Source organism: Parus major, chromosome 11 (genome assembly GCF_001522545.3).
Source record: "Parus major isolate Abel chromosome 11, Parus_major1.1, whole genome shotgun sequence".
NCBI classification, from domain to species: domain Eukaryota; kingdom Metazoa; phylum Chordata; class Aves; order Passeriformes; family Paridae; genus Parus; species Parus major.
In genome coordinates this window covers 6,771,161-6,794,611 of record NC_031780.1, presented here as the reverse complement: position 1 = coordinate 6,794,611, position 23,451 = coordinate 6,771,161, and the positions used below count along the sequence as shown (strand labels likewise).

Here is a 23,451-nt window from a genome sequence, read left to right as displayed (position 1 = left end):
TGACAAAATACTGTATTTGCACTACGTTGGGAAGTGAGAACATTTCCTTCAGCATGAGGAGAAGGCTGGTCTGTGGACAAAGGTGGAAATAAATGTGACAAAATACCCTCCACTGTAAGGATAGAGAGGAGGAGGCAGCATGAAAAAAACCAGAAAATCCCAAGTGGTCAATGGAGCCAGGCAAGAGCAGGTTTCTGCAATCACTGGGTATTTTGGGGGTCCTGAAACCTGTCCTGAAACCACCAATACTGAATTTTTCAGTTCTGTGGAGATCACATCCTAAGCTTCATTAAAAATAGCCTGAGCAGATTCCTGCAACGAAGATTTCCATATAATAATGGTGATATATATGTAACTGAGTGGACCCACCCATGTCTAGTTAAAAAAGCAAAAGTCTGCTATTCCATGTCTCTCATTCTTCTCTTCATTGGGTGAGGAAGAAAAGCACACAGCTATTTTAAAATTCAGGGTTCACTGACTGTACAACCAGAAATAATGCCCTTTTCTTGTGCAAAAGGTCTAAAAAAGGTATGTCCTGATTTTTTGGAGGTTTGTAATTCATTGCTATAGAAAGCAATTTTCTTTTCAAAAGATTCAAGGCACCAGGAAGAGAACAGATCCCTGGGAGGATTTTTTAATGAAAAGGAGGATGGTGTAAGAGTTACAGCACTGCTCCCAGCCCACGGCCTGTCAGTGCATGGCCAGGAAAGGTGAACTTGAACTTTAGTTGAGGAACTGGCTGTGAGGGGGATCAGGGTACCACAGTCTCATTTTACAAGGACTAAAACAGTCTGGCTTACTCAGCTGAAGGGGGATACATGATCACTGCCAGTAACTATGCAAGAGAAGACACTGAAAATTATATTAACTACTTGTATAAGGAAAATATTGCTATGTGAATAAAAACCTATAAATCTTCCTGAACATATTCAGAATAGAAATGGAAATACTTGGTGCTCAGGGAGGAAGCACAACCTTCTCCTGCAAAACAGATACCACTTCTGTGCTTGAAACAAATCAACTCCACTCTACATTTCAATAATTAAATCCATTAATAAAATACAAATTCTAGCTTTTCTATCATAGAATCATTAATGTTGGAAAACACCTTGAAGATCATCAAGTCCAACCATAACCCAGCACTGCCATGTTCAGCACTAAATAATTTCCTCAAGTGTGAAATCCACAGGTCTTTTCAACACTTCCAGGGATGGTAATTCCACCACTGCCCTGGACAGCCTGTTCCAGTGCCTCACCACACCTTCAGTGAAGAACTTTTTCCTAATATCTGATCTAAACCTCCCCCGGTGCAACTTGATGCCATTTCTTCTTCCCCTGTCTACTGCTTTATAAAGAATATAATTATAATATAATATATAAATAAAATTAATTTGTCATGACCTGCCTTAAATGACTTTTTCTTAGCTGATGAAATATACCTTGGCAATGAATGGTAAGAAAGAAAACAGGTGCTTGTTAGAACAGAACAGGGACAAATTTTGATCACAGACTCCTGAAAGTGTTTGTTTATAAAGAAGGTAAATGAAATAGCAAAAATCCTTTTTCAAATTAGTCAGGCAAAGCACAATAAAGGTTCAATTGTAACTGAACACACTGGTCTGTTTTGTAGAATGATGGACCATTATGGAGCTCAGCCCTCATGGTATTCACAAGAGAACCAAAAAGCTGAATCTGCCCTGCCATGGGGGAACATAAATCACATTGCAAGCCTATAGATTTCCAGCAGACTTTGGATAAGGTACTTCATTTGTTAAATAACAGCAAGGGGAATCAACTTGCAGGATTTAATCTTCATTGGTATAATCTCAGCTAATCCCAGGTGGTACCATATGTCAGCTGGCACCACGTCACCTTCCCTCCACACTCGGGATCTCCAGCTACAGACCTCTGGGCTCTCTTTTCCACCAATGGACAGATCCAAATGAAACCCAGGCAACAAGAGGTTTTGCATCCACTCTTCCAAGCTTGCCTTGAAAAGCTTTTAAAGACCCATTTTATGTAAGTTTTTTTAATGACTCCCTTTCAGCCATTCATTCAGGTAAAATCACAAACTCATCATTACCTGGCTACACTCCATCAACCCCCAATTCCTTCTTTCCCTCTCCTCCTCCCAGGAGCCTCAGAGTGTCTCCTTCACAGAGGACTCATTTTCCACTTCCAAACAATCCTGATAGGACATCCAAGATAATGATACATCTATGAAATTTACCAACTTTAACTCAAAGTAAAGGTAAATGCAGGTGACAGTTTGCTCTCTGTGCAGTAGCTTTTTAAGAGCTCTTCCCTACCATCTTCATTTCTGTTACTGGCAATTGAAATTACTTAAGATACCCACCCTGAGATGGCTTTTGTCCCCCTCAGATAAAGAAAACACATCCACACAACTCCAATCTCATGGGTTTATCCTGGGTATTTCTTCCTCACTTACCCTAAAACCTTTCACCTTTCTCAATATGGTCCCTCACAGAAATGCCATCATGCCAGCACCTCCATCTTCTCTTTTTTACCTAAATCCAAATAAATGCAAGAGATGCTTGAATGAAAAGTGCTTGAGAACTGGCACAACAGTACTTGGAAATACATCTTCAGGACATGCAGGAGAGCATTGTTTTCTCTTCCAGGTGTAAGTAATTGCAGAAACCTGGAAATTAAGGCAACCCAGGAGCTATTTTGCTGTCCAGATGCATTCAAACTTCAGTCAAATGAGATTCTGGTGAGTGAAATCAGCCTTTAAACACCAGGAACAATATTACTTCAATCTTTTGAAGTCTTATTAAAAGATGGAAAATGTGATGATTTGGAATTTGAAGAAACCTTTGAAGTCTGAAGGCCTAGGAACTGTGATATATAACCAGCCTAAACCTTCAGAGGCCCATCCAGTTTAATGAATCCTAAAGAAGAATAAACTCCAAACAAAAGCACATTGGATTTCTCATTATTCCAATTACTCTAGTTTCGCCACGAATGTTGAATATGGAGTACCTGCAATTAGATTTTTCTTCTGGTCAGCAAACACAAATCAGTTTATTGATCTGTTTACACAGCTGGAGGTTTGATTTGCTGCACCACATGCATCTTTCCTATTTCACCAAAGCTTTTTCTTTAGTAATACGTAAGACTACATTCTACCAACACAATTTGCAACCCCAGTCCCTGGAGAAAAGCATCCACTCTCCAGAAAACTTTCATCAGTTGACAAAATAGCAGTTTCAACTTAGCAAAATCCCACTAACTCTCCAAATGAATACTGCAGCAGAGGGTTGTGTAGGAGCTGAGGAAGGTTGACACTGGGTGTTTGGGGAGGATGTGAGTGCAGGACATGAAGTGTGCTCACATGACAGGACTGAAGCAATCCAGGAGATTCTGCCCATCTGCTTCCCTGAGGAGAGACAGAGAATGCCTTGGAAGGAAAATGCTCCCATCCAGTGGCCAGGAAACATTGGATCAGCTAAACTCTATCAGATAGCCTTGCCATTAAATCTCAGTGCTGCAATGACAAATCCTGCTCTTTTGTGGCACAAAAATGCCACAAAATACCACAAAAATGAAGAGAAGTCACCAATACTTGCATTTCTGTTTCTCTAGAGAGTAATTTCAAATGTGATGCAGTTTGAATACAACTTCTGCTCCCTTTGTTAAGCTGTATTCCTTCAGAAAGATAAAGTTCTGGTGCCTTCCTGCAGAGAAGCACAGAATGGTTCTAAGGTTGACAGGAACCTTAAAGCTCATCTAGTCCAAATCCCCTGCCATGGAGAGGACACCTTTCACTAGCCCAGGTTGCTGTGAGCCCCATCCAACCTGGCCTGAACATTTCCAGGAATGGGGCAGCCACAGCTTCTCTGGGTAACCTGTGCCAAGGCCCTAGCACCCACACATGCCTTAAAAAAAGGTGGAATAGCCATATTTTGAGCTGAACCTCAGCAGTACCAGCTGAATGACAACAGAGGCCTCCTACATGTGACCAGTTTTTCTAATAACTGCAATCAGGTCTTCTGTCTGGGATACCTGGTGCAGTGTCTGCTTCAAAAACCTCATTTCTCATGAGATAATCCCTGGATACAGACTCATTTAACAATGGAGACTATTTGCCTTATGCTGGAGGGAAGACTAAACATCTTGTGGAAAGTAATGTCTGTAACTCCAGAATTTAGCACAGTGACTAAAGAACATGATCCAGCACGATTTAAAAGGGGGTAAAAAAAGTGGGGGGGAACAGAAGAGTTGCACAAAGCTTCAGAGAGAGCTGATTCTAGTTAGTTATGTGCAAATAAAAGAACTTCAAGCTCAGCTTTTAGTCTCAACAGTGCCCACTGAAGGAAGGATACATACTAATTTCCTGATTCATATCCAAGTTGTTTGTTGTTTTCAGGAGAAGAAAGGCAGTATTTATGAGGAAGGTGAGGAAAAGGCCTGGATCTCCCTTGCCAGTCAGTCTTTACAAAAACATGAAGCACAAAGCATGTTATCACAGCTGCAAAAGATTGCTCTTAGGCCAAAAATACTGTATCCCAGTCCCACTGATTCCTAGGATGAGTCTGACTGAGCACTGCAGAAGCTTCAAAGCACCAAAGAGACTGAGGAGCCCTACAGCAGTACCCAGGTCCCTGCAAGGTTCTCCTACAGAAAACCTTCAGATGTCTACTTTGAAGTTTCACAATATAGATTTATTGGGACTAAGCCTGCCCCAGCAAATAGACTGGGTTTAATGCATCCACTTGGCAAGAGGGAACTGCCTTCACATCGTGCCCTTATCACTATTAGCAGCAATGCTCCACATCACAGGACAGGAACACGTTTCTGTTGTCATTCCCCTTCGATGCTGCACTCCCCATCATGCCAGCACAGATAGTTTGGCTTATGCAAACAAACTGAGCCAAATCGGGGGGTTTTTGTAAATTTTTCAGCTGGGGTTTTCAGCCCAGCCATTCCTTGGCATGACTCACCACATGGCTGCAGAAGTAGCTACATCAACCCAAGAGAGCGACTGGAACGGAGTCCAGAATTAGCAGCACTTCAACCAAGTATGAAACCTATCCCACAGCCTCAATGACAATGGGAGAGACTCCCATGGTGGAGACACTTTGCTCTGGTCCCTCAGGAATGCCAGCTGCTGCTTCTGAGGGTGCACTAGCATTCCCCACAAAAGCATCTCCTGGCCTTCTAAGCTGCATAAAACACAGGGCGCTTCAGCCATCCGCAAATTCCAGCCTTGCTAGTTAACAAACTCAGGGGAAAGCAGCCTCCTTTACAATGCCTTAAAGAGCTCTCAAGTGTGTTATGTTGTGTGTTATGTTTTATTCAGACTCAGGCTCCGAGGCTGGAGGAGGAGGAGAAGAAAGAGATCCTCCTCTGAGTGTCACTTAGGCTGGGTGATTGCGTGCAGTGCTCTGCTCTGTGTGATTAAATCTCTTCACCACCCCTGCTTGTTATTCACATCAGCATAAAAGCTATTGAGGCACCGGGCACGCTGGCATGTGGGGAACAAACAATGTGTTGTTCTCTGGTTTGAACAACCATCCCACCTCTCTCCCCTGCAGCTGATGTGAGCACAGGCCCTGAGCACAGCAGAGAGCTCCCAACGCGTGCTGGAAACAAACCCCTGACCTGTGTGACTGCTGCCAATCTCCTCACTCAACTGGACGGACCTAGGCAGGGGTAGGAGCCAACACTCCGGAGGCAGAGCAGCTTTCTTGTGATCTGCTGATCAAAATGAGCAGATTTTGGATACCAGAGCCAAGTCCCTGAATTTTATTCTGCCTGCCATGGGGGCTGCTGTAAAGCGGTCACCAAAGCCTGCACTGCAAACAAGTTAATGACTTACATTTATTTTCTTTTCACAAAAATGACTCAATCTAACATATATGCGTGGTGCTGAAGGCAGGGCACATCTCTCCAGCTTCTGTCATTTTTCAGAATAGCTGCACCTTAAAATTCTGATGTTTCTGGTGCTGTTAGTTTTAAGAAGGAAATTAACTGGACTTGATGCTCTAAGAGGTCTTTTCCAACCTCAATGATTCCAAGAAGGTCCCCAAGAACTCTCTTCATTGCATTATCCATGCTGCATTTCTGCATGATGCAGCAGTTTTGTCTAACTTAGGAGATCCCCACATGACATCAGAAAGTGTCAACTCCAAAGGAGCAGGTTGGGGACAGCAACTGTGACACATGACATAGCAAACCAGCCTAGGGCTGTGCTGGGGCTCCAGTAACACCAGGTTTGCACCATCCCAGGCAACATTCAGCCCCCAAACAACTGCAATGAGGTGATCAAAACCAACTGGTTCAAAAGAGCTGGAACAAAAAGTTTCCAGTGAAAAGATGAAGTGCGCTAAAGTCTGTGCAGGGCAGATTCCCAAGCATTCAGCACTAATTTGTTGATGTGGGGAGGAGGAATAAAGGAAGGATGAAAGAGGAAAATAAAACAGCCCTTTAATAATCCACAGCATTATAAGTATGCGCAGCCATCTGGTGTGGTGAACTTCTATAACCCAGCTTTTCGAATGGAAATAGCCAGCCCATTTTCCCTGGACAGGCACTGAGTATTCAGCTGGAATCATGCACTAAAATTACAGCAGCTACAAAAACAATAAACACAAAGCTTTTCTCTCCAGCCAGGGGTGGTTCTTCTAAGTGCAATTCTTAGAGAATAGCTGTTAAAATGGGGTAATACCACATTTCAGCTTGGATCGCTTTACATCTCTTGAAAATGTGTCAGCAACTTACAGCTGCACACAGGGGACTTTAACCATTACCTTGACTGAAAAATTGTCTATTAAGGAAGCTCAGGGTTAAGAGACCTGGACTTGGAAGGATGCAGGTGAACAGATGAGATCACCAAGTATACAGTGCTGGAGATTGCCATGAAAACAGAATGAGTTGGAAATTTCCAAAGGTATTGCTATAGCATCAGCCTACAGAAATATCTGCAGTAACTAAACTGGAAAATACCTTCCCCAGACTGTTCCTAACATCTGGGTATCCTGACATCTTCAGTGCTTTTACTACCAAAAAAATCAAATTTGAGCTGAATGATGCCCTCTCACTCTGAACTATTTATTACCTTAAGACTTATTGGCTGTGAACTGGAGCTGAAGTCAATACGTGTTTCTACGTACAAATTCAGAGTAAGAGTTTAATTAAGAAATGGTGGTTCCTGACAGGGAGGAAAGATCTTCCCCAGGGAGGAAGAATCTCTTTCATCACACTGATTAGTGCAGTAGTGGGGGGATGAACAGATAAGCTTATAACCTCCCACGTACACACAACCCCCTCCTGCAAGCTCCAAGCTGTCGGTGCACAAGCCCTGGGCGCTTATGAGGGAATGAACAAGGGGGAGTAAATCCTAAGACAGTCTTAGCTGCCAGTCCAACCCTGCCCTGCTCCCTGGCTGGTACCAGCTCTCCTCTGCTGCTCTGGACAGCTCCTTTAACCTCCATGAGCACAGGTGAATCACAGAATTATAAAATATCCTGAGCTGGAACGGACCCACAAGGATCAAGATGAGGAGCTGTGCTGCAAACACCAGCAATGTCCAAGCCCCAGCTGCCACACTGTCTGGCTTGACTCTCCTTTCTTCCTTACAGTCCTCTTCCTTATATTCCTCTTTCAGTTTTAACCAGAATCTAACCCTGTCATAGTTTCAGAGGAGGTGAAATGATGCCTCTTTCATCTGAGCATTTCCAGGTTTAGTGCTTCCCAAGTTAGGCCAGTGTGACCCAATGCCATTCCTGGTTTTCTCTCAGAAAGCACTGTTTTGGGTAGGCAAGGTGGATATAGCCCATTTTAAAGTAAACAAAACATCAGGAGACACTCTAAGTAGGCTTTGCTAGGTTTACCACAATTCAGTCCTGGGTCACTGCTTAATAATTGTCTTTCCTGGCACTATTTGGGACGTTCTTGTTAGAATTCAGAGCAGGATAACTGTTCTAGATCTCAATCCAACACATTTCTCTGTATTTTCTTCTCAAATTTCTTTCAGCATCCCAGCTATTCAGTGATGGAGACATTGATCCTGCTGAAAAACAAAACATGTCATTGACACTGCACCAAACTACACATACAAAAGAAGGAAAAAGGACAAACCAAAAATCCCTAATGTAACATATTCCTAATTCTGCAGCTATACTCTTATATCAATGAGAACTTTTTCCCTGTTAAAATCCTACCCTGTTCTTACCTACACTGTTGGGGCATTTCTCTTTCCAAAAGAAGATTAAAACATTTTGGTTTGCTATGTGGAATCCTATTACCTGCTGTTGAGCCTGGCCATTCCCAGGTTCAAAAAGACTGTGGAGAAGATCCAGGTGAGAGCCTCCAAGACCGCCAGGGGTCTTTGACACGTGGCCTTCAAGAAGGGGTGAAAGGAGCTGGATTTGTTCAGCCTGACAAAGAGAAGCCTAAGAGCAATGTAATAGTATACCACATTTATTTAGAAGTAGTTAAAAGGATTACAGAGCCACACAACAGGTCCAAACAGGGGCACCAGGGAGAAGCTGTGCCTTGGAAGGTCTGTATCAGGAAATAGCAGGAGAAGGGTGGTGCAGCCCTGGAAAATGTCACCAGGGAGGTGGAGGATCTTCATCCCTGAAGCCCTGCAAGACTCAGGAAATCACAGCCAACATGACCTAGTGCTGGCAACACTCCTGTCTCAAACTGAATGGGATTAGAGCTCTCCAAAGGTCTCTTGTAACAAAGGTTTCTATCATGCAGGTGCTTCTCTCCTCCCTGCCCCAGCCAGCCCTGTCATAACCCATCCAGCGCAGCAGCACATCCCTCCTTCCAACACATATCCCTGCCCAAGCTCCATCCCACATGCTTAACAGGGTCAAGTGTGCCATAAATACTTCAGAAATAAACATGTGCTGATCAGCTTTGGGTAAATTTGGACTGATATTCAATTACCTTTCCTGCAGGAAGATGTTTTTTAGCTCTCTCTCCTACTGAGCCACTGACTGCATAAAATTCATAGCTTTGAGCTTCGTAACTTTGAGTCCTTCAAATTGCTCAAACTGGGTTGACACTGACCTTAGAATTTAAATAGTTAATTCTGGAAGACTGAAAGACAGACAGCACAGTTCCATAAACTTTGCTTCCTGGGGAAATCAGGGCAAAGGCAGGGCTGCAACAGACACCCAAGGATCATCCAATCCATCCCATGGTCCCCTAAGGATCCACCACAGATGCATCACTCCTGACAGACGACTGCCTCACTTGTTCTGCAAGACAGCTTCAGAAATCCTCTGGGTAAACATTTTTTTGGAGCAGGAGACACCAGTGCTGTAAAAAGTTCAGTGTGAATCTTTCTAAGTGCCATTTAAGGCTCTTGTTTGACATAATCTGGAAAAGAGATTATTCCTCTTCCTCTTTGAAACAGCCCTTTACATATTTGCAAACTGCTATGACAACACGCTCCCTAGGCCAAACAGCCAAAAATGTTTTAGTCTTCCGGACACTGTGGTTTTTTTGAATCACAATTGTTTTTGTTGATCTTCTGTCAAGTCTCTCCGCTTGGTGTGGTGTTTTTGAAGTCTGCTGCCCAGAAGTGTCAGAGCTTCAGCTTGGCATCTGCAGCAGCCACTAAACACAGCAGGATCACTCCACACGCTGCCTTTCTGTTCATACACCTCAGTATATTTGCCTTTTCCCACAAGTATGATACTGCTCTCACATAACAGTTTGTGATTCATAGACAGATCCTTTTCTCAGAAGCCAACACCTCCTAATTTTCTGTTCTTCACCTATTTTTGTGCAATAACTTACCCTTACTTTAAAAAAAAAACAACTACACCTCCTACTGAATTGCTCAGATTTGAGAAGGCTATCTGGAACTCAATGCCCTTTGCAGTCCTTCCAATTCAATGTCATCTGTAAATATCATGAACATACCTGCACTTCCCTCACCTGGGTTGGGCAATAAACCCCCAAATACCTCTGGATCTTCAGTCATTTCTAGAGAACCACCATCACTACCATATTCCAGTTTGTTGGTGAGCCACCAGTAAGTAAATGCCACTTTTAACACAACAGGTTTGGGGAAATACAAGATTTGGCCCCCACGCTCTCCCTGCTTCACAGTTCATTTCCAAAAAGGAAGTTTTCAGAGACCATGGAACAGAGACCATGAGTTTCTATTTCATGAAATAGCTGAAGATCTCTCCAATGTCAGATCCATCCTTTCCAAGTTCCAGTGCCAAACACTGGAAGTATGGGAACTCCTATAACTTTGGAAGAGGACTTCACCATGAAATTATTTTACATTCTCTGCCACGTGTCAAGTTCTCCTTATTTTTGCATTATCACCCTCTCGAGCAAAACACAGCAATCAGTAGCTGAAGAATGCCACCAAGAACTCCTGAAGCTTGTAAAGCTAAAAGCAAATGAAAAAAAAATATAAAGGACTAAGTGTAAAGAGGTAAGAAAGTGTAACCCAGGCACTCCTATTAGCACTGATAAAACAGCATATAAAGTCTTCAGAGTCATCCCAGCTGTAACGAGAAACCTTTCTCACATGTGAGCCACATAATCATTCTCAAAATGATCAGACTACTAAAAAGTTTCTTAGAAATTACTCTTCAGACACAGACAAAGGTAGGAAATGCACAAATACTTTTATCAGAAAGCTCAATTCTACTTTTGGTGAGATATAAAACCAGACTCTTTGGTTAATCACTTGAAGTGCCTGGAGCGCTGGATGCGTAGGGAGTGCCGTGATTATGGAAGTCCACGAGCTGTGGACACAGAGCCAGGCATGGGTCCACACCAGCACTTCAGGGAACCCTGCAGGAACAGCAGGTATCTCTTAACAGCCACCTCCAGAACGTTCTGCCTCTCCTTGACTTGTGTGTACGGCTCTCATGTCACCAATCAACACTAATCTGGTGCATTAGCAAAAGCTCAGTTTTCAGGAAAATCTATAAAAGCTTCCATTTGAAATAACAAAGGTATTGGAAAACATGACTGGTTTTTCTACCTTGTCAGTCACTCGGGGCAGCAGGGGGGCAAAGCAGGGGAGGTGAGACCAGAGAGAGGAGGAGCAGCTCATGCTCCAAACCAGGGAACTCAGATGCACCCACTGCCAGTTTGAACCACCCAAACAACTAATCCAGGTCCCTCTGTCCACAGCCTCAAATCTGCAGTTGCAGTCTTGTCAGATTTAGGGATTTCAGGGATTAGACAAAGAGACTGCCAAGAAAACCTCTGGGTTTAGGAAGCACCTTTTCAGCCCTCTGGCTCATCATGAACAGAAATTCCCCAAAACAGATTTTGCAGTTGAAAAGAGATTTGAACTATGTAATATTAAAACCCTGACTTCCTACCTATGCCAAGCACACTGCTTAACTCCTCCTTCATCACATCCCAAGGCAGGAACACACTGCAAATGCTAGGGAAGTCCCAAATTCTGGTCAGAGGAAATCCGAAACACCTTTCAACACCAGATTGTTCCAAATATGTCAGGTTCAATTGCCTTTCTCTACAGCAGGGTCAATTACAGGCCACAAAGTGATTTGCAGCAAGGTACATGTTCACAGCCCTTCCCCACAGAGCTCAGTTTTGATTAAACAAAAGTGGCTTTTAATCTGTAGCAGGGGCAGCAGCTAGAACTACAGCCAGGTGCCAGCCCTGCAAAGCCTCAGCCTGGGGTTCAGAACAGAGTTAGGAAGATGCTGCAATTTTCTCCAGGGTGCATCACTTTTACAGCTCCACCTTGAAAGCCCACTTCAAAAATGTTTTACAGGTGCCAGCCAGTCCTCCATGTGCTGTCCTGGTGTTATATTTCCACACAATCATCTGGGGCCTCAGGTTCTCAGCAGAGCAGGTCCAGGAAACCCATCTGAAGCAGTGCAAGATGTCCCAATCCACTCACCCCACAACCTGTGATAAACTCCCATGTGTGCCACAGCAATGAGAGAACCAGAGTGCAAACACTCTGCTCAAGGGCTACACCTGGCTCAAGCCCACCACCAGGAGCAGCTGGACTTCCACAGACTCCATCCCCAGGGTAACCATTTCCAAGGAAGGGGAGGAGGGGACAGGTGCTGCATTTAGGGACAGGCTTCCTGCAGGTCACAGCTCTTCCCAGTGCAGAATTAACACATATTCTTACTCTCTGAACCTCGGTCCTAAGTCAACGAGTGTGCAATAGCATGTCTTGCCTCAAAATACAACTCCACTAAGGTATCAGAAAAAACAACACATCTGAGGCACAGCTGAAAACCAAGGACTCAGTCAGCCAAAGGTAAGAGAGGAAACGGCCCAGGCTATTTTTAGGCAAATGTAAAGGAGTCAAAGACACCAATGGTAGCTGATAGTTCAAATCCTTTCTGTTAATAACATGTATTCTGTACAGAGACAGCTTAATATTCTTTTTCTACCCTACCAGTGTCCCTTTATCCCTACATGCCTAATTCTGCAGAAATACTATTCCACCATTAACAGGATTTTATAGGGCCCCCAGATGAAGGAATGAAAATATATGTCAAACCACAGCACTATGTAAATCCCTTCCTCCCAGATGTGGTTCTTGCCTTCCTCCATCCTTATATTACATGGTGCACCACTTCCCCAAACCCAGTCTTTCACTCCAAAAATCTTAACCAAAATGCTCAGCTGCTGTCCCTCACTCTGCCTTAAACCTGCAGGTACTACTGGTATGAACAGCAGCCCCAAGGAAAAAGGGCTGTGAATGAAATCGTTGGGAATAAACCCACATTCCTCTTCCCCAAGGAGATTCCTTCCCTGCTTTCTTTGTTTCTAGAGGCTTTGAGGCTTAGACAGTTTCCACCCTGTCCTGATGACGTGCACAGCTCTGTGAAATATAAGCTATTAACACTGAGTGTTGCAGATTGCAGCAGTATGGAAATGGCAGGTGTAGGCAGAGAAAGATCACCCCTCTCCTTGCTTACCCTGCCCTAGCATTGGGGGCTGTCTTCACTTTGTGTTGCAACACAAGCTGAAGTACATAGTAAAAAGGCAAAAGGAGTGATTTGGAAAAAGGCCCCTGTCACTCCAATTCCATTGGAGGAAGCAACCTTCAAGAAGAATCATAAGATGCAGCCAGAGCCATTTCCAAATGCATGCACTGGTTTCAAAGCCCTTTCACTGGAAAAGGTGTTCCTTTACCTGTAAATTAAGTGCTTACCAATGCAGCATGCTGAGTTTTTGCAGGAGCATGGTCATTGATACATGCAGAAGGATAGAGGATTTTCCAGGTTTTAATTGAGGTTATTACATTTCCAAAGATGTCCCTTCCTGCAGAGGGAGAGATCTGGACAAACACTTCAGCTCTTGGAGATGGAGCAACACAAACACACCTATCCTCACACCCACTGAGGTGGTGCATTAAAAGAAAAGAAAGAGCAGAAGCCAAGAGAAGTCCATTTATTGGACTGGCCTCAGTGTTCTGTGCCGGGCTTGAAGAGGAGCTTTCATCCTGTTCAAGTGCTCCAGCTCTTCAAAGGCGAGCAGAGTGCCCTTTTCAGCAGAGCCCTGCGACTGCAGCTTGCCAACACTCGTTGTTCTACTTCAAAATCACCGCTTTCACACAGCCATGTGAAATGCAAAAGCACATTCCTCTGTAAATTGATGGGTTTTTACTTTTTTCCAGGCAAAGGGCTCAACAATTTATATAAAAAAACAATTCTTCCCTACACAGAAGAAAAAAGCCAGCTTTAGATTTCAGGAAAAAAAAATGCCTGCATTACTCTAAGAACAGGACTATTGTAAAACACTTCTACCATCTAATGTGGCTCACAGGAAAAAATAGCAGCTGCTCTAAGTAAAAAGCTCTTTCTTCCCCCAAGAAGGCTAAAACATGGTCCCAGAGACTTGTATGTTCATGCCAGTAAGTACTGCAAATGTGTTTTAAAATCTTGCCTTCAGCTGCTCCTGTTTTTTCTGTTACACTACATTCAACAGCTTGGGCCACTCAAACTCCAGGGAAAAGAATGGAAAATTGGCCACCCTGCTGCTTTGGAACCCCTCCTCTCTTCTGGCACAGACATCAGAGGCCAAGGTGATGACTACCCTGTAAAAGCATCTAATGGGTCTAAAGACCATCTTGGCACTGCCATGGAGGGCAACTCCAGGTGTCAGTGTGGCCTTCTGGGGACCCCACAAGGGAGGGGTCCTGCTGCATCCAGACCCTCCCAGGCACTGAGCCAACGGAGAACTTCCAGAAGAATCAGGTGCACTGATTCTTGCACTGAGCTCCTCTTAGAGCAAAGAACAGCTCTACACTTTGCAAAGGTAAATCTTAAATAAAGGGGCGTACCTACCAGCTTTTCTGGCCTCTTGTACATATAGGACTTAATCTCCTGTATTAAAAAATATATAGGACCAAGGAGAATTAGAGTGCAGTAGTGCTTCTCTGCTCCTGGCTATATTTTAAACTAGCTTTGAATGTTTTCCTGAAGACATACTCCAGTCCAAATTCAGGGAAGCCAGTCTGCCTTATGCCCATCTTAAACAGGAGATGTACTACAAGAAGATCACCAGAGCTTTCCCTCTTTCAGGGCAGTTGCTACTCTTTATCCAATTTAATTAGCACATAATCTAATAACCAAAACTTAATGATATGTAACATTTAAGGTATGAACTGCAAGAAAAAAACCTGGACAGATTTCTGGGGCAAACTAAGTATAAAAAAGCTAATACAGTATGAAATAATTGATTTTTTTTTTTCTAAACTGGTATATTTTGATAAAGTAATTGGACTTTTATAATCAAAACAACAAAAGGCTGATTTTTTTTCAATTACATAGGTATATGTAATTAATTTTAAGAGACCAGAAGTACAAACATGCAGGAATCACTCCAGGACTGGCAGCCAACCAGACCTGCCATAGCATCAGTGTAAAACTTATTTCATTGCAAAACTTATGTACAAAGCCTCATCCAAAGTTTCAGAATGCTTGTCCTATACTGACTAAATTCTCCCAAAAATGATAGGAATTATGAAGAGATTTTCTTTGATAAGAAATTATAATTTTTTTCCTCTTATAGGAGACCAGTTTCCACAGTAAAATACAAAAGCAGAATAGAAAGGTGAGTTGCCACTATACATTTCCAACTGTAACTTTTAGAGGAAGGAGGTTACTGAGAATAATTACAGTTTCTTTTTGTTGCTTGTGCCTTTTTTAGATTAAGTTTGTCATTTGATAGGAAATCCAACCACAGTCATCAAATTCATAATACAATGACTGATCAGTCCCTCTGGGGTGGGATGGGCGATTCAGCAACCAGCTCCCAACTGAGTCAGAAGCAGTCTGGGTTCAAGCTCTACCACATTCTCTCTCAAAATGTTGAATAAATGCAGGAAATTAATACTAAAATTTGACAAGCCTGTCACCTGTCTCCTCCACTATGTGACACAAGGGATTTGAGAGATTACAAATCCTCCACAGTCTTTTAACCAGCCCCCACAACGAGGACAATTACAAGGATACTTTGGAAACACTCTGCAGACGTGCTTGGGTAAGCACTCATCCTGTAAGCACGCACCAGGTGCCTTGGAATGGCTTTATTTTTATCTTGCTTTCTGACAGGTAGCACAGGTAGTTTGTTTGCTAATGCACTGTCTGCAGTCTCCATGCTTCCTGGTTCTGCTATCAGCTGCAGGCAGGAAAAGCTGCTTGGGGAGAAAGTGGTTTATCTTTTTACTCACACAGACTGAGTTCGTCGTTATGGGAACATCATTCATGCTACTCATCCAGAGCAACTTGGTTTTCCTGTAACTAAGGGCATTCTTCCAGCCTGAATCTATCCACACAGGACCTGCAGAGTTTACTCAACACCTGCATTTAACCTGGTGCTTTAAACTCTGAGTTAGGGCAGAAGATCATTAAGATTCTGAATGTTCAAGGAGAGAAAAGTAGAAATGCAATGCACATAAAATTTGCAAGTCAGGCCTCTCCTCTGACCTTTGGTCATTCTCTCCCATCAATCTGTCTTCCATTAATTTGTCCAGTTGCTCTTCAAACTCAGGTAGACTTCCAAGGTTCATAGCCCTCATTCTCACCTTCTGAATAATCTGCATCATCAGAGAGTGTGCAGGTTTGTTAGGGAACTTTCTCCTGCTGGCTTTTAGGCAGAAAGGAACAGATCCTTCAGTCATCACTGTCACTGAAGGTTTTGTCCTCCCCTATGGATCTGATCACATATTTCACTTCTGTGCTTATCAGCAAACTGCTGAACCATGTGAAGGCCACTATCAAAATACAGCTGCAAAGTTCCTTCAAGAGATTTTGGTGAGGATTGTTATCAAAAACCATCGGAAAATCTAAGTCACACAAAACCAGATCATCTCCCTACAGGCTGCTAAGCCCCTTGCAGAGCTTCTACAGACTTGCAATGCCCAACTTCCTTCATATATCAAGCATGTCTCTCCTATCAATGCACCCACCAGCATCATTATTTAGAACAAGCTTTTTTGGTTATTTGATTAAGACATGTTCTCACAGCAGCACACACCAACCTCACCCACTGTGAGCATACCACAAAAAGCTGATTCTGTTCTATGAATAGGAGAACAGCCCATGAGAGAAATGATTTGCCCAGGTCAGATATCAAGATCAGAACAATCATACACCTTAGCTAAGTTTCCCAATTTAACTATAGCATATATTATCTTCCATTTATTCCATCAGTTTTCCCAGGTGTGTAAAGCAACATAAAAGTACTGGTATTCAACGGAAGGAGAAGCTTTGAAACAGAACCAGAGCAAGCCTGTCCTAGCAGGATAATGATTGTCCAATCTTCAATTCTGCGCTTTCAAATTCAAAGGAAACTAAGAATGTAATTCCAGCTTTATTCCTCAGTCAACTTTTTAAGCTACGAAGAGATTCCAGAAATCAGCTTCATCTCCAAGATTTCAATTAAAAATTAAATTAAAAATATGCCCAAACATTATTTTTTAGGAAGTTTTAACAAAACAAGCGAAAAAGAATGATTTTGCAGCAGGCTGCATTGAACACAGTGTCAATAGCTCACCTACCCCTTACTCAGGATGCTTAGGAAAAAAAAGCACACCAAGTTACAAAGCCAGCTGTCCTTCCTTCCTCATCCTAGCCATTACTCGAAGCAGTTCAAAAAGTATAGAAGGAGATACAAGAGATAATCAGAGCAGTGATGTCAGCAGTACCTGAATAACCTATTGTGGGACACCTCTCCTATTGATCTGCTAATGGCCTCTTCAAACAGGCCTCACACTCCAGGAACAGGAGCCAGGGTAAGAGGGTCCCAGTCAGAAAGCAATTACATTAGCTGGACTTGAGATCACTTGTTTCTCCAAGAAAATGGAGCTGCTTCTCAGGTCAGCATGTATCTTGGCTTTTGTTCCTCTTTCAATACAGCTTTGTCCTCTGTGCCCAGGTTTTGGGGTCAGACTTTTCAAAAAGCAGGACTCTGCACTGAGACTCAGGGCACTGCTGCTGCCTGCCATGGTACAGCTTGAAAACAGCTCCCTCCTTCCCCACTGGAACTTGTCTGAGTCACAGAGCTCAAGCTGTCAGCTCCGGGCACTGTAGTTCACAGGCTTCTTTCAACGTTTCCTCTTCTGCTTCAGATCCTCAACTTTCAGATTACAGAGAAGAAAAGCAGTCATTACCATGAAACCTCTGCTCCTGCATCCATCCAAGACAGATGCTTTCGGCAACACACTCGAGTATTCTGCCCACTCCTACTCCAAAGAAACCAGGACTTGGAGCTCCTGCCATTCCCATTAGTCTGACAAACTTACCAACAGCCTCATGTCTGACATCTTCCCACTTCTTCCAGTGTAACACAAAAAAAAGAAAAGCCATTGTCTATGAACATCAAAAACTCGGAAGCATTTAAAAACCTAGAAGATAGCTTTAAGAGTGCTGGCAAGATTGTGGGAAACACAGCAGACACCTTTAAACCTCTGGCTCACTTTGTTTTCTCCTAGAATTTCTTCACAAAGTGAGCAGCCTCTTTACTGCATCTCCTGCCAATACCTGCCTACAGTCAAGCACTGTGCAATTTAGGGGCATAGGCTTAATTACACTGGTAAATTAAAGCATCCGTTTTGCCTGGCTCTAGAGGAACAGAAAGCATCCAGGCAACAGATACAGGCTGCTGGCTGACACACATTTGCTTTCCAAGCAGTAAAGCATCAACAGCTTTCCAAAACAACCACTCATGTCACACACAGTATCCATAACAGACTCCTAAAGTGTGTAATTTGTGATGGCATAACAAGTAAAATGCCTCAGGCTTGTGCATTGACACTTCCAAAATGGAGTTTAATGCTTTCTCTGTGGCACATGGCTACCTCTGCACGTACAACCAACAAGTCTCCGTGGCCTAGTTGTAATTCACAATATTTCTCAAAACCAGTCCGTTCTGGCACAAGGACCAGTGGACATCAAAATAGATTACCCCAGGGAGCCATCAAAACACTCAATTCACTCTCTCCAGATTGCTTATGGCTGCACTGAGTTTGATCAGACCCCCTTCAAATGTTAATTATTTTGGAGGAAGGGCCCTAGTCCACTCATTCTTCAAACAGAAGCCAGGCCATGCCTTTGGATATTCACACTGCCTTTCTACACATACTTTTCAGCCCTGAATTTTTATCCAGAGAATACAGACCTGCACTCAGTAGTCAAGGGCATGATATGGCAAGGACATAACAATAGCAACATGCATTGATAATGTCAACTGGGTTTCAATGAGAAGTGTGAAGATGTTATTTAGAAGTGTTTAACTTCAAATTGTTTCTTCTGAAGATCAAGAATCGCCTTCAAGCCCCACTATCATTTACAGAATGCCTAAAAATTATCCCCCAAGACTCTTTTTTCCATCCTTTTCTATGAAAACTATCCTTCAATCCTCCATTTTCTCAGGTACCAAGCTCAGGAAGCAATGCAGATCAATATCTGAAATAATCCCATTACCAGATGGAAGAAGCAAGTGCCCCTTGCCTGCCATAACCCTGTCTTTCAGCAAAGCTAGTTTCCATACTACACTTGGATTTGTGTCAGAAATCAGACTGTGCCACATTTCAAACACCCTGGCACAAGTTTCAACTGCAAAGCCTCTAACAGCAGCTTACCACAGCCAAGGTCCCCCCAGCTAGAAACCCACAAACTTCCCAGTTGTGTTCTATAGCAAGCTTCCTCTTTCTGTGCACACACTTTCTTTAAAGGAGCTCACTATGCTGCACTGGGAACAGACAGAAAATGGGAAAGGACTTTAAAAGCCAGAATCACTGAATTTTTTTTACCCCTGGTAATGTTACCACCCACATGACAGCCAGCTTTTGGTCATCACAAAGACACACCTAGGGAGAGCTTCTTGTTTGCCTTCCCCTCAGCACACTCACCTCGCCCGAGTAGCTGTACTTTCCCTTCAGGATCTGCCGGTACAGGCGCGTGCGGTTGTCGTCCTCAAAGGGCATCGTCCCGCTGAGAAGAATGTACGAGATCACCCCCAGCGCCCACATGTCCACAGAGTTCGTGTAGGGCTTCCTGACCAGGATCTCGGGAGCGATGTACTCCGGGGTCCCACACGTGGTTTTCATCAGGCAGTCGTCTCCCTTCTTCCGCGCGCTCGCCAGCCCGAAGTCCGTGATCATGATCTTGGAATCCGTTCCCGGGTGGTAGTAGAGCAGGTTCTCCGGCTTCAAGTCCCGGTGGGTGATCCCCAGCGTGTGCAGGTACCTCACCCCATCCAGCACCATCTGCAGCACCCGCGTGGCGTCCCTCTCGGTGAAGGAGCCTTTGGCGATGATGCGGTCGAAGAGCTCCCCGCCGGTGGCCAGCTCCATGACCATGTACACGCGGTCCTGGGTCTCGAACACCTCGATCAGCTGGATGATGTTGGTGTGGCGGACGCGCCGCAGGACGCTCAGCTCCGACTCGCACACCTCCCGCCCCTCCCGGTACTTGGTCTCGATCATCTTGATGGCGTAGGGCTGCTTGGTGGCCTTGTGCTCCACACGCACCACGCGGCTGAAGCTGCCCCTCCCGATCAGCGCTTTAATGTCGTACTTGGCCGTCACTCGGGGGTCGAACTTGGCGCGGTATTTGGCCACTTTGTTCTTGCGGGGCTCGGGCTGGTGCGCGGGCAGGGGGTTCCCGGGATAGGGGTTGGTGTGATGCGGAGGGGAAGGAGAGCCAGCTTTGATGACAGCCCCGCAGTCATCTTTGATGAAATGCTTGTAGATGTCACTGTGGCCTGTGTAAGGTTCGACTTTTTTAACCAGGTCTAGCTGCACATCTTTGGGGGGCTCGGGAAGCACTTTGCTTGTCCCACAGCCCATCACTGACTGGTGTTAATTCCCTATCAAGGCATGTTCCCAGGGGAGCGTCAGCAGCAGCCACAGCTGGGGCAACTCCCACATTTGAATCTTAGAAAAAGAATGAAAAGAAAAAAATAAAGAGGAATCAAGGTAGCAAAGCTTCAAATGGAGGGAAAAACCAAAACAGTAGGTCCATGCTATCACAAATTGAGAATACGGGATTTTCACTTCTCTCTACTACAGAACATGCACAGTGCCCTGCTGCTTTCATCACAAGTGAATTAAGGCAGTGCCTACAAACACCTAATCATGGTCAGAACAGATGTGTCCATGGAAATCACACAGTATCTCTCTTTATTAGGGATCGTTTGTTTTCTGTTCCCTGCTGAGCACTGAATCAGTCACAGAGCAGTTGAGGCTGCATAAGACTTCTGGAGGTCTTTTTGTCTAGACACAATCACTTAATAAAAATCAAATAAAGGAAAAAGTCAAGCATTTTCTTTTGTTTTGTTAGATCTGCTCAACTTCCTCAGTCAGCAGCCAATCCAAACCTTATAGTTCTGAGTTTGCTCACCAGAAGGTCCACAGAGTACCTCAGCAACTTGTTCACTTAATGCATCTTTCCAAGATTTTCTTTATATTGAATTTTTACACTGCCTTAAACTTCTCACTACTTAGCTGCTGGGGATCAATGGAATAGCAGAAGAGGCAGGAAATATTGAGCTAGAGGGACACTGGTTTTAAGGTGCATTTTGCCACTGAACTTGCTGCAGCCCCTGCTAAAAGGGAGATGTTCACTTACCCAGAGCAACTTTCAGTCAGCAAGTCTCTCATCTTCCAAACCCTGACAAATCAAGGTGGGCTCTTACATCTTTCAACAATTTAGTTTTATTTTACATCTTTAGACATCAAGTGGCACTTCTGGCTTTCCATTTGGAGCTGCCTGTAAGAAGTGGAATTCCTACCAGCTGTTCCAGACTAGGTGCTCTTGCTCATCACACTGTATCCCAACAAAACCAAACCAGCTCCACTTGGGCAAGTCTTTACGTGCTGATTAAAACAACAGGACTTGTCAGGAGATGGAGGAGCCACCTCTGGCTCAGGAAGTCACTGGGCAGCTTCACATTTGCCTTCTTTGACTCAGAGCCCATCAACACATGCCTGAGCCTCCACAGAAGGCTACAGAAAAACCATTGGCCTTGAAAACTTGATTTTAGGTCTTACCATCACCAGGTGTATCTCCACTCACGCACCACCTCTCCAAGCAACTGCTCAGCATGAACAACAGAAAAGGAACCCCAGCCGGTCTTCCATCAGGAGAAGCAAGTGAAGAAATAAGAAATGGTTTAAAGGGACACCTGGAAGAAGTTCAGACTCTTCATCCAACCTGGAAAGAAAACCAGGCTTCAGTTAAGATTCAGTTTTATAATCGAATATCATCAAAGTAACTTCTCAAGCAAGAAGTTCCCTCCTGGCAGCAACTTCCTGAAATCAAACAACCCATCCATGCACAGACATGCTGTAGTAGGGTGCAGGCAGTAGAAATAAAAAATAACTTCACAGAAAGGTTAGCTGACTTCCATCAAGCACTGCCCTGGAGGTGGAGCTTCATTCAAATTAAAGCACCATGATAAAAAATTAAGAGATCTAGTTAGTCCTGAATAATGCCTCCCATGGACAGTTTTCCCAGCATTACTGAACCCTAAAGCATATTGAATTAACAGAGAAATGGAATGAGAGCATCCACAAATAAGATTATTACAGAGTAATTAAACATGTAGAGAAGGACTTGTGTAAAACATCCCACCCATAAATAAAACCAAACGGAAGGATCAAACACTTGAAAGTATCATCTATAAATCCACTAACGGCATTAACTGAGATCTGGCAGCAACTCCAGCATGTCAGTGGCTCCTCCTTGTACACTTCAGTGTTCCAGTGAAGGCTACAGAACCCCAGAGCTGCACACCAGAGTCAGCAACAAAATGCTTAACTCCACATCAGTGCAGGACATGCTCCTGTGCAGTAATCACCAAGAACGTGGAGAAAGGAATTAAGATAAATTCCAAGCGTTACAAGCTCTCCGAGTGGGAATCACATACTTGGCAGGCGGCACACTATCTGCGTGACAAACTATCCGAGCTGCAGCTGGAAGTGGTGGGAAGGAACATGGGATTTATGCTTCTCCCCGTGGAGGTTCAGCTCCTCGCCTGCCGTCTCACTAAAACATCTCAAATGTGCCTCTCACTGCCTGACACAAACCTGACCTAACCCGGCATTCTCACTGCGAGCCTCTGGTGGATTTCGGAGGGGAATCCCGGGGCTGGGGCTGCTGCAGCACCGCAGCAGCTGTGCCGGAGCCAAGGGCTGATCAGAATCAGCCAAACCAACCGGGATTCCCAAAACTGTTTGTTTTCAGAACTCATCCCAACCCAGGCCGTTTGTCGCTACACTGGAAAAGGGACCAGTGCCGGCGCTGGGAGCTCGTCCCGCATCAGGTTCGGCTCCAGAGCTGGGAAGCACCGGGCCCGCCCCACTGTGGGGATACTCCGGGAGCGGGCAGGGCTCCCTCCCCGGCCCGCCCGTCCCCGCGGCCCAGCGTCCCGGGCAGCGGCAGGGCTGTGTGGCCGAGGCCGGCCGCGCCCGCGCCTCCCGGGCCGCACCACTGCCGCCCCCGGAGAGAGGGAGGGAGGGTAAGGGAGGGAAGGCGGAGGTGGAGCCGGTGCCGGGCGGTCCCGGGGCCGCCGATCCCGGACTCACCTCGGCCCGCTCCGGCCGCGGCGCGGCACCGCCTTCTGACGTCATCAGCGCGCGCCGGGGACGCCCGGAGGGTGGGGGCACCGCGAGCGGCGATTGGAGGAGGGGGCGAGGGGCGGGGCCGAGGCGCGGGGAGGGCGGGGGAGCTTTACCGCCCCCTACCGGGGCCGGCGGGATCGGCCCCCGGGACCCGCCCAGAGCCCGGAGCCGGCTCGGGACCGCCCGCGGCTCCGGGAGCGTGAGGGGCTGCGGGGCCGCACAGCATCCCCTGGGGCCCCTGAGCCCCGCCTGGGACCCCTCAGGCCTCTGGGACCCCTCAGCCCCGCCTGGGACCCCTCAGGACTCTGGGGCCCCTCAGCCCTGTCTGAGACCCCTCAGCCCCACGGGCCCCTGGAACTCCTCACCCTCATGGA

General features: G+C 45.1%; 1 protein-coding gene across 2 annotated transcripts in view; it reads right to left on the bottom strand.

The window, feature by feature from the left end:
- PSKH1 (protein serine kinase H1) overlaps nt 1-23,101 on the bottom strand; it is a 30,401-nt gene extending 7,300 nt beyond the window's left edge. Inside the window, exons 1-3 of one of the 2 annotated variants that reach the window (XM_015639654.1) lie at nt 23,042-23,101; nt 21,084-21,668; nt 19,364-20,389 (exon numbers count right to left, since the gene is read on the bottom strand). In XM_015639654.1, coding sequence (XP_015495140.1) covers nt 19,364-20,302 — 939 coding nt within the window. In that variant the 5' untranslated portion in view covers nt 20,303-20,389; nt 21,084-21,668; nt 23,042-23,101. The remainder of the gene's footprint in view (nt 1-19,363; nt 20,390-21,083; nt 21,669-23,041) is intronic. The other variant, XM_015639652.1, reaches the window with a different exon arrangement.
- Nucleotides 23,102-23,451: the final 350 nt, after the last annotated feature.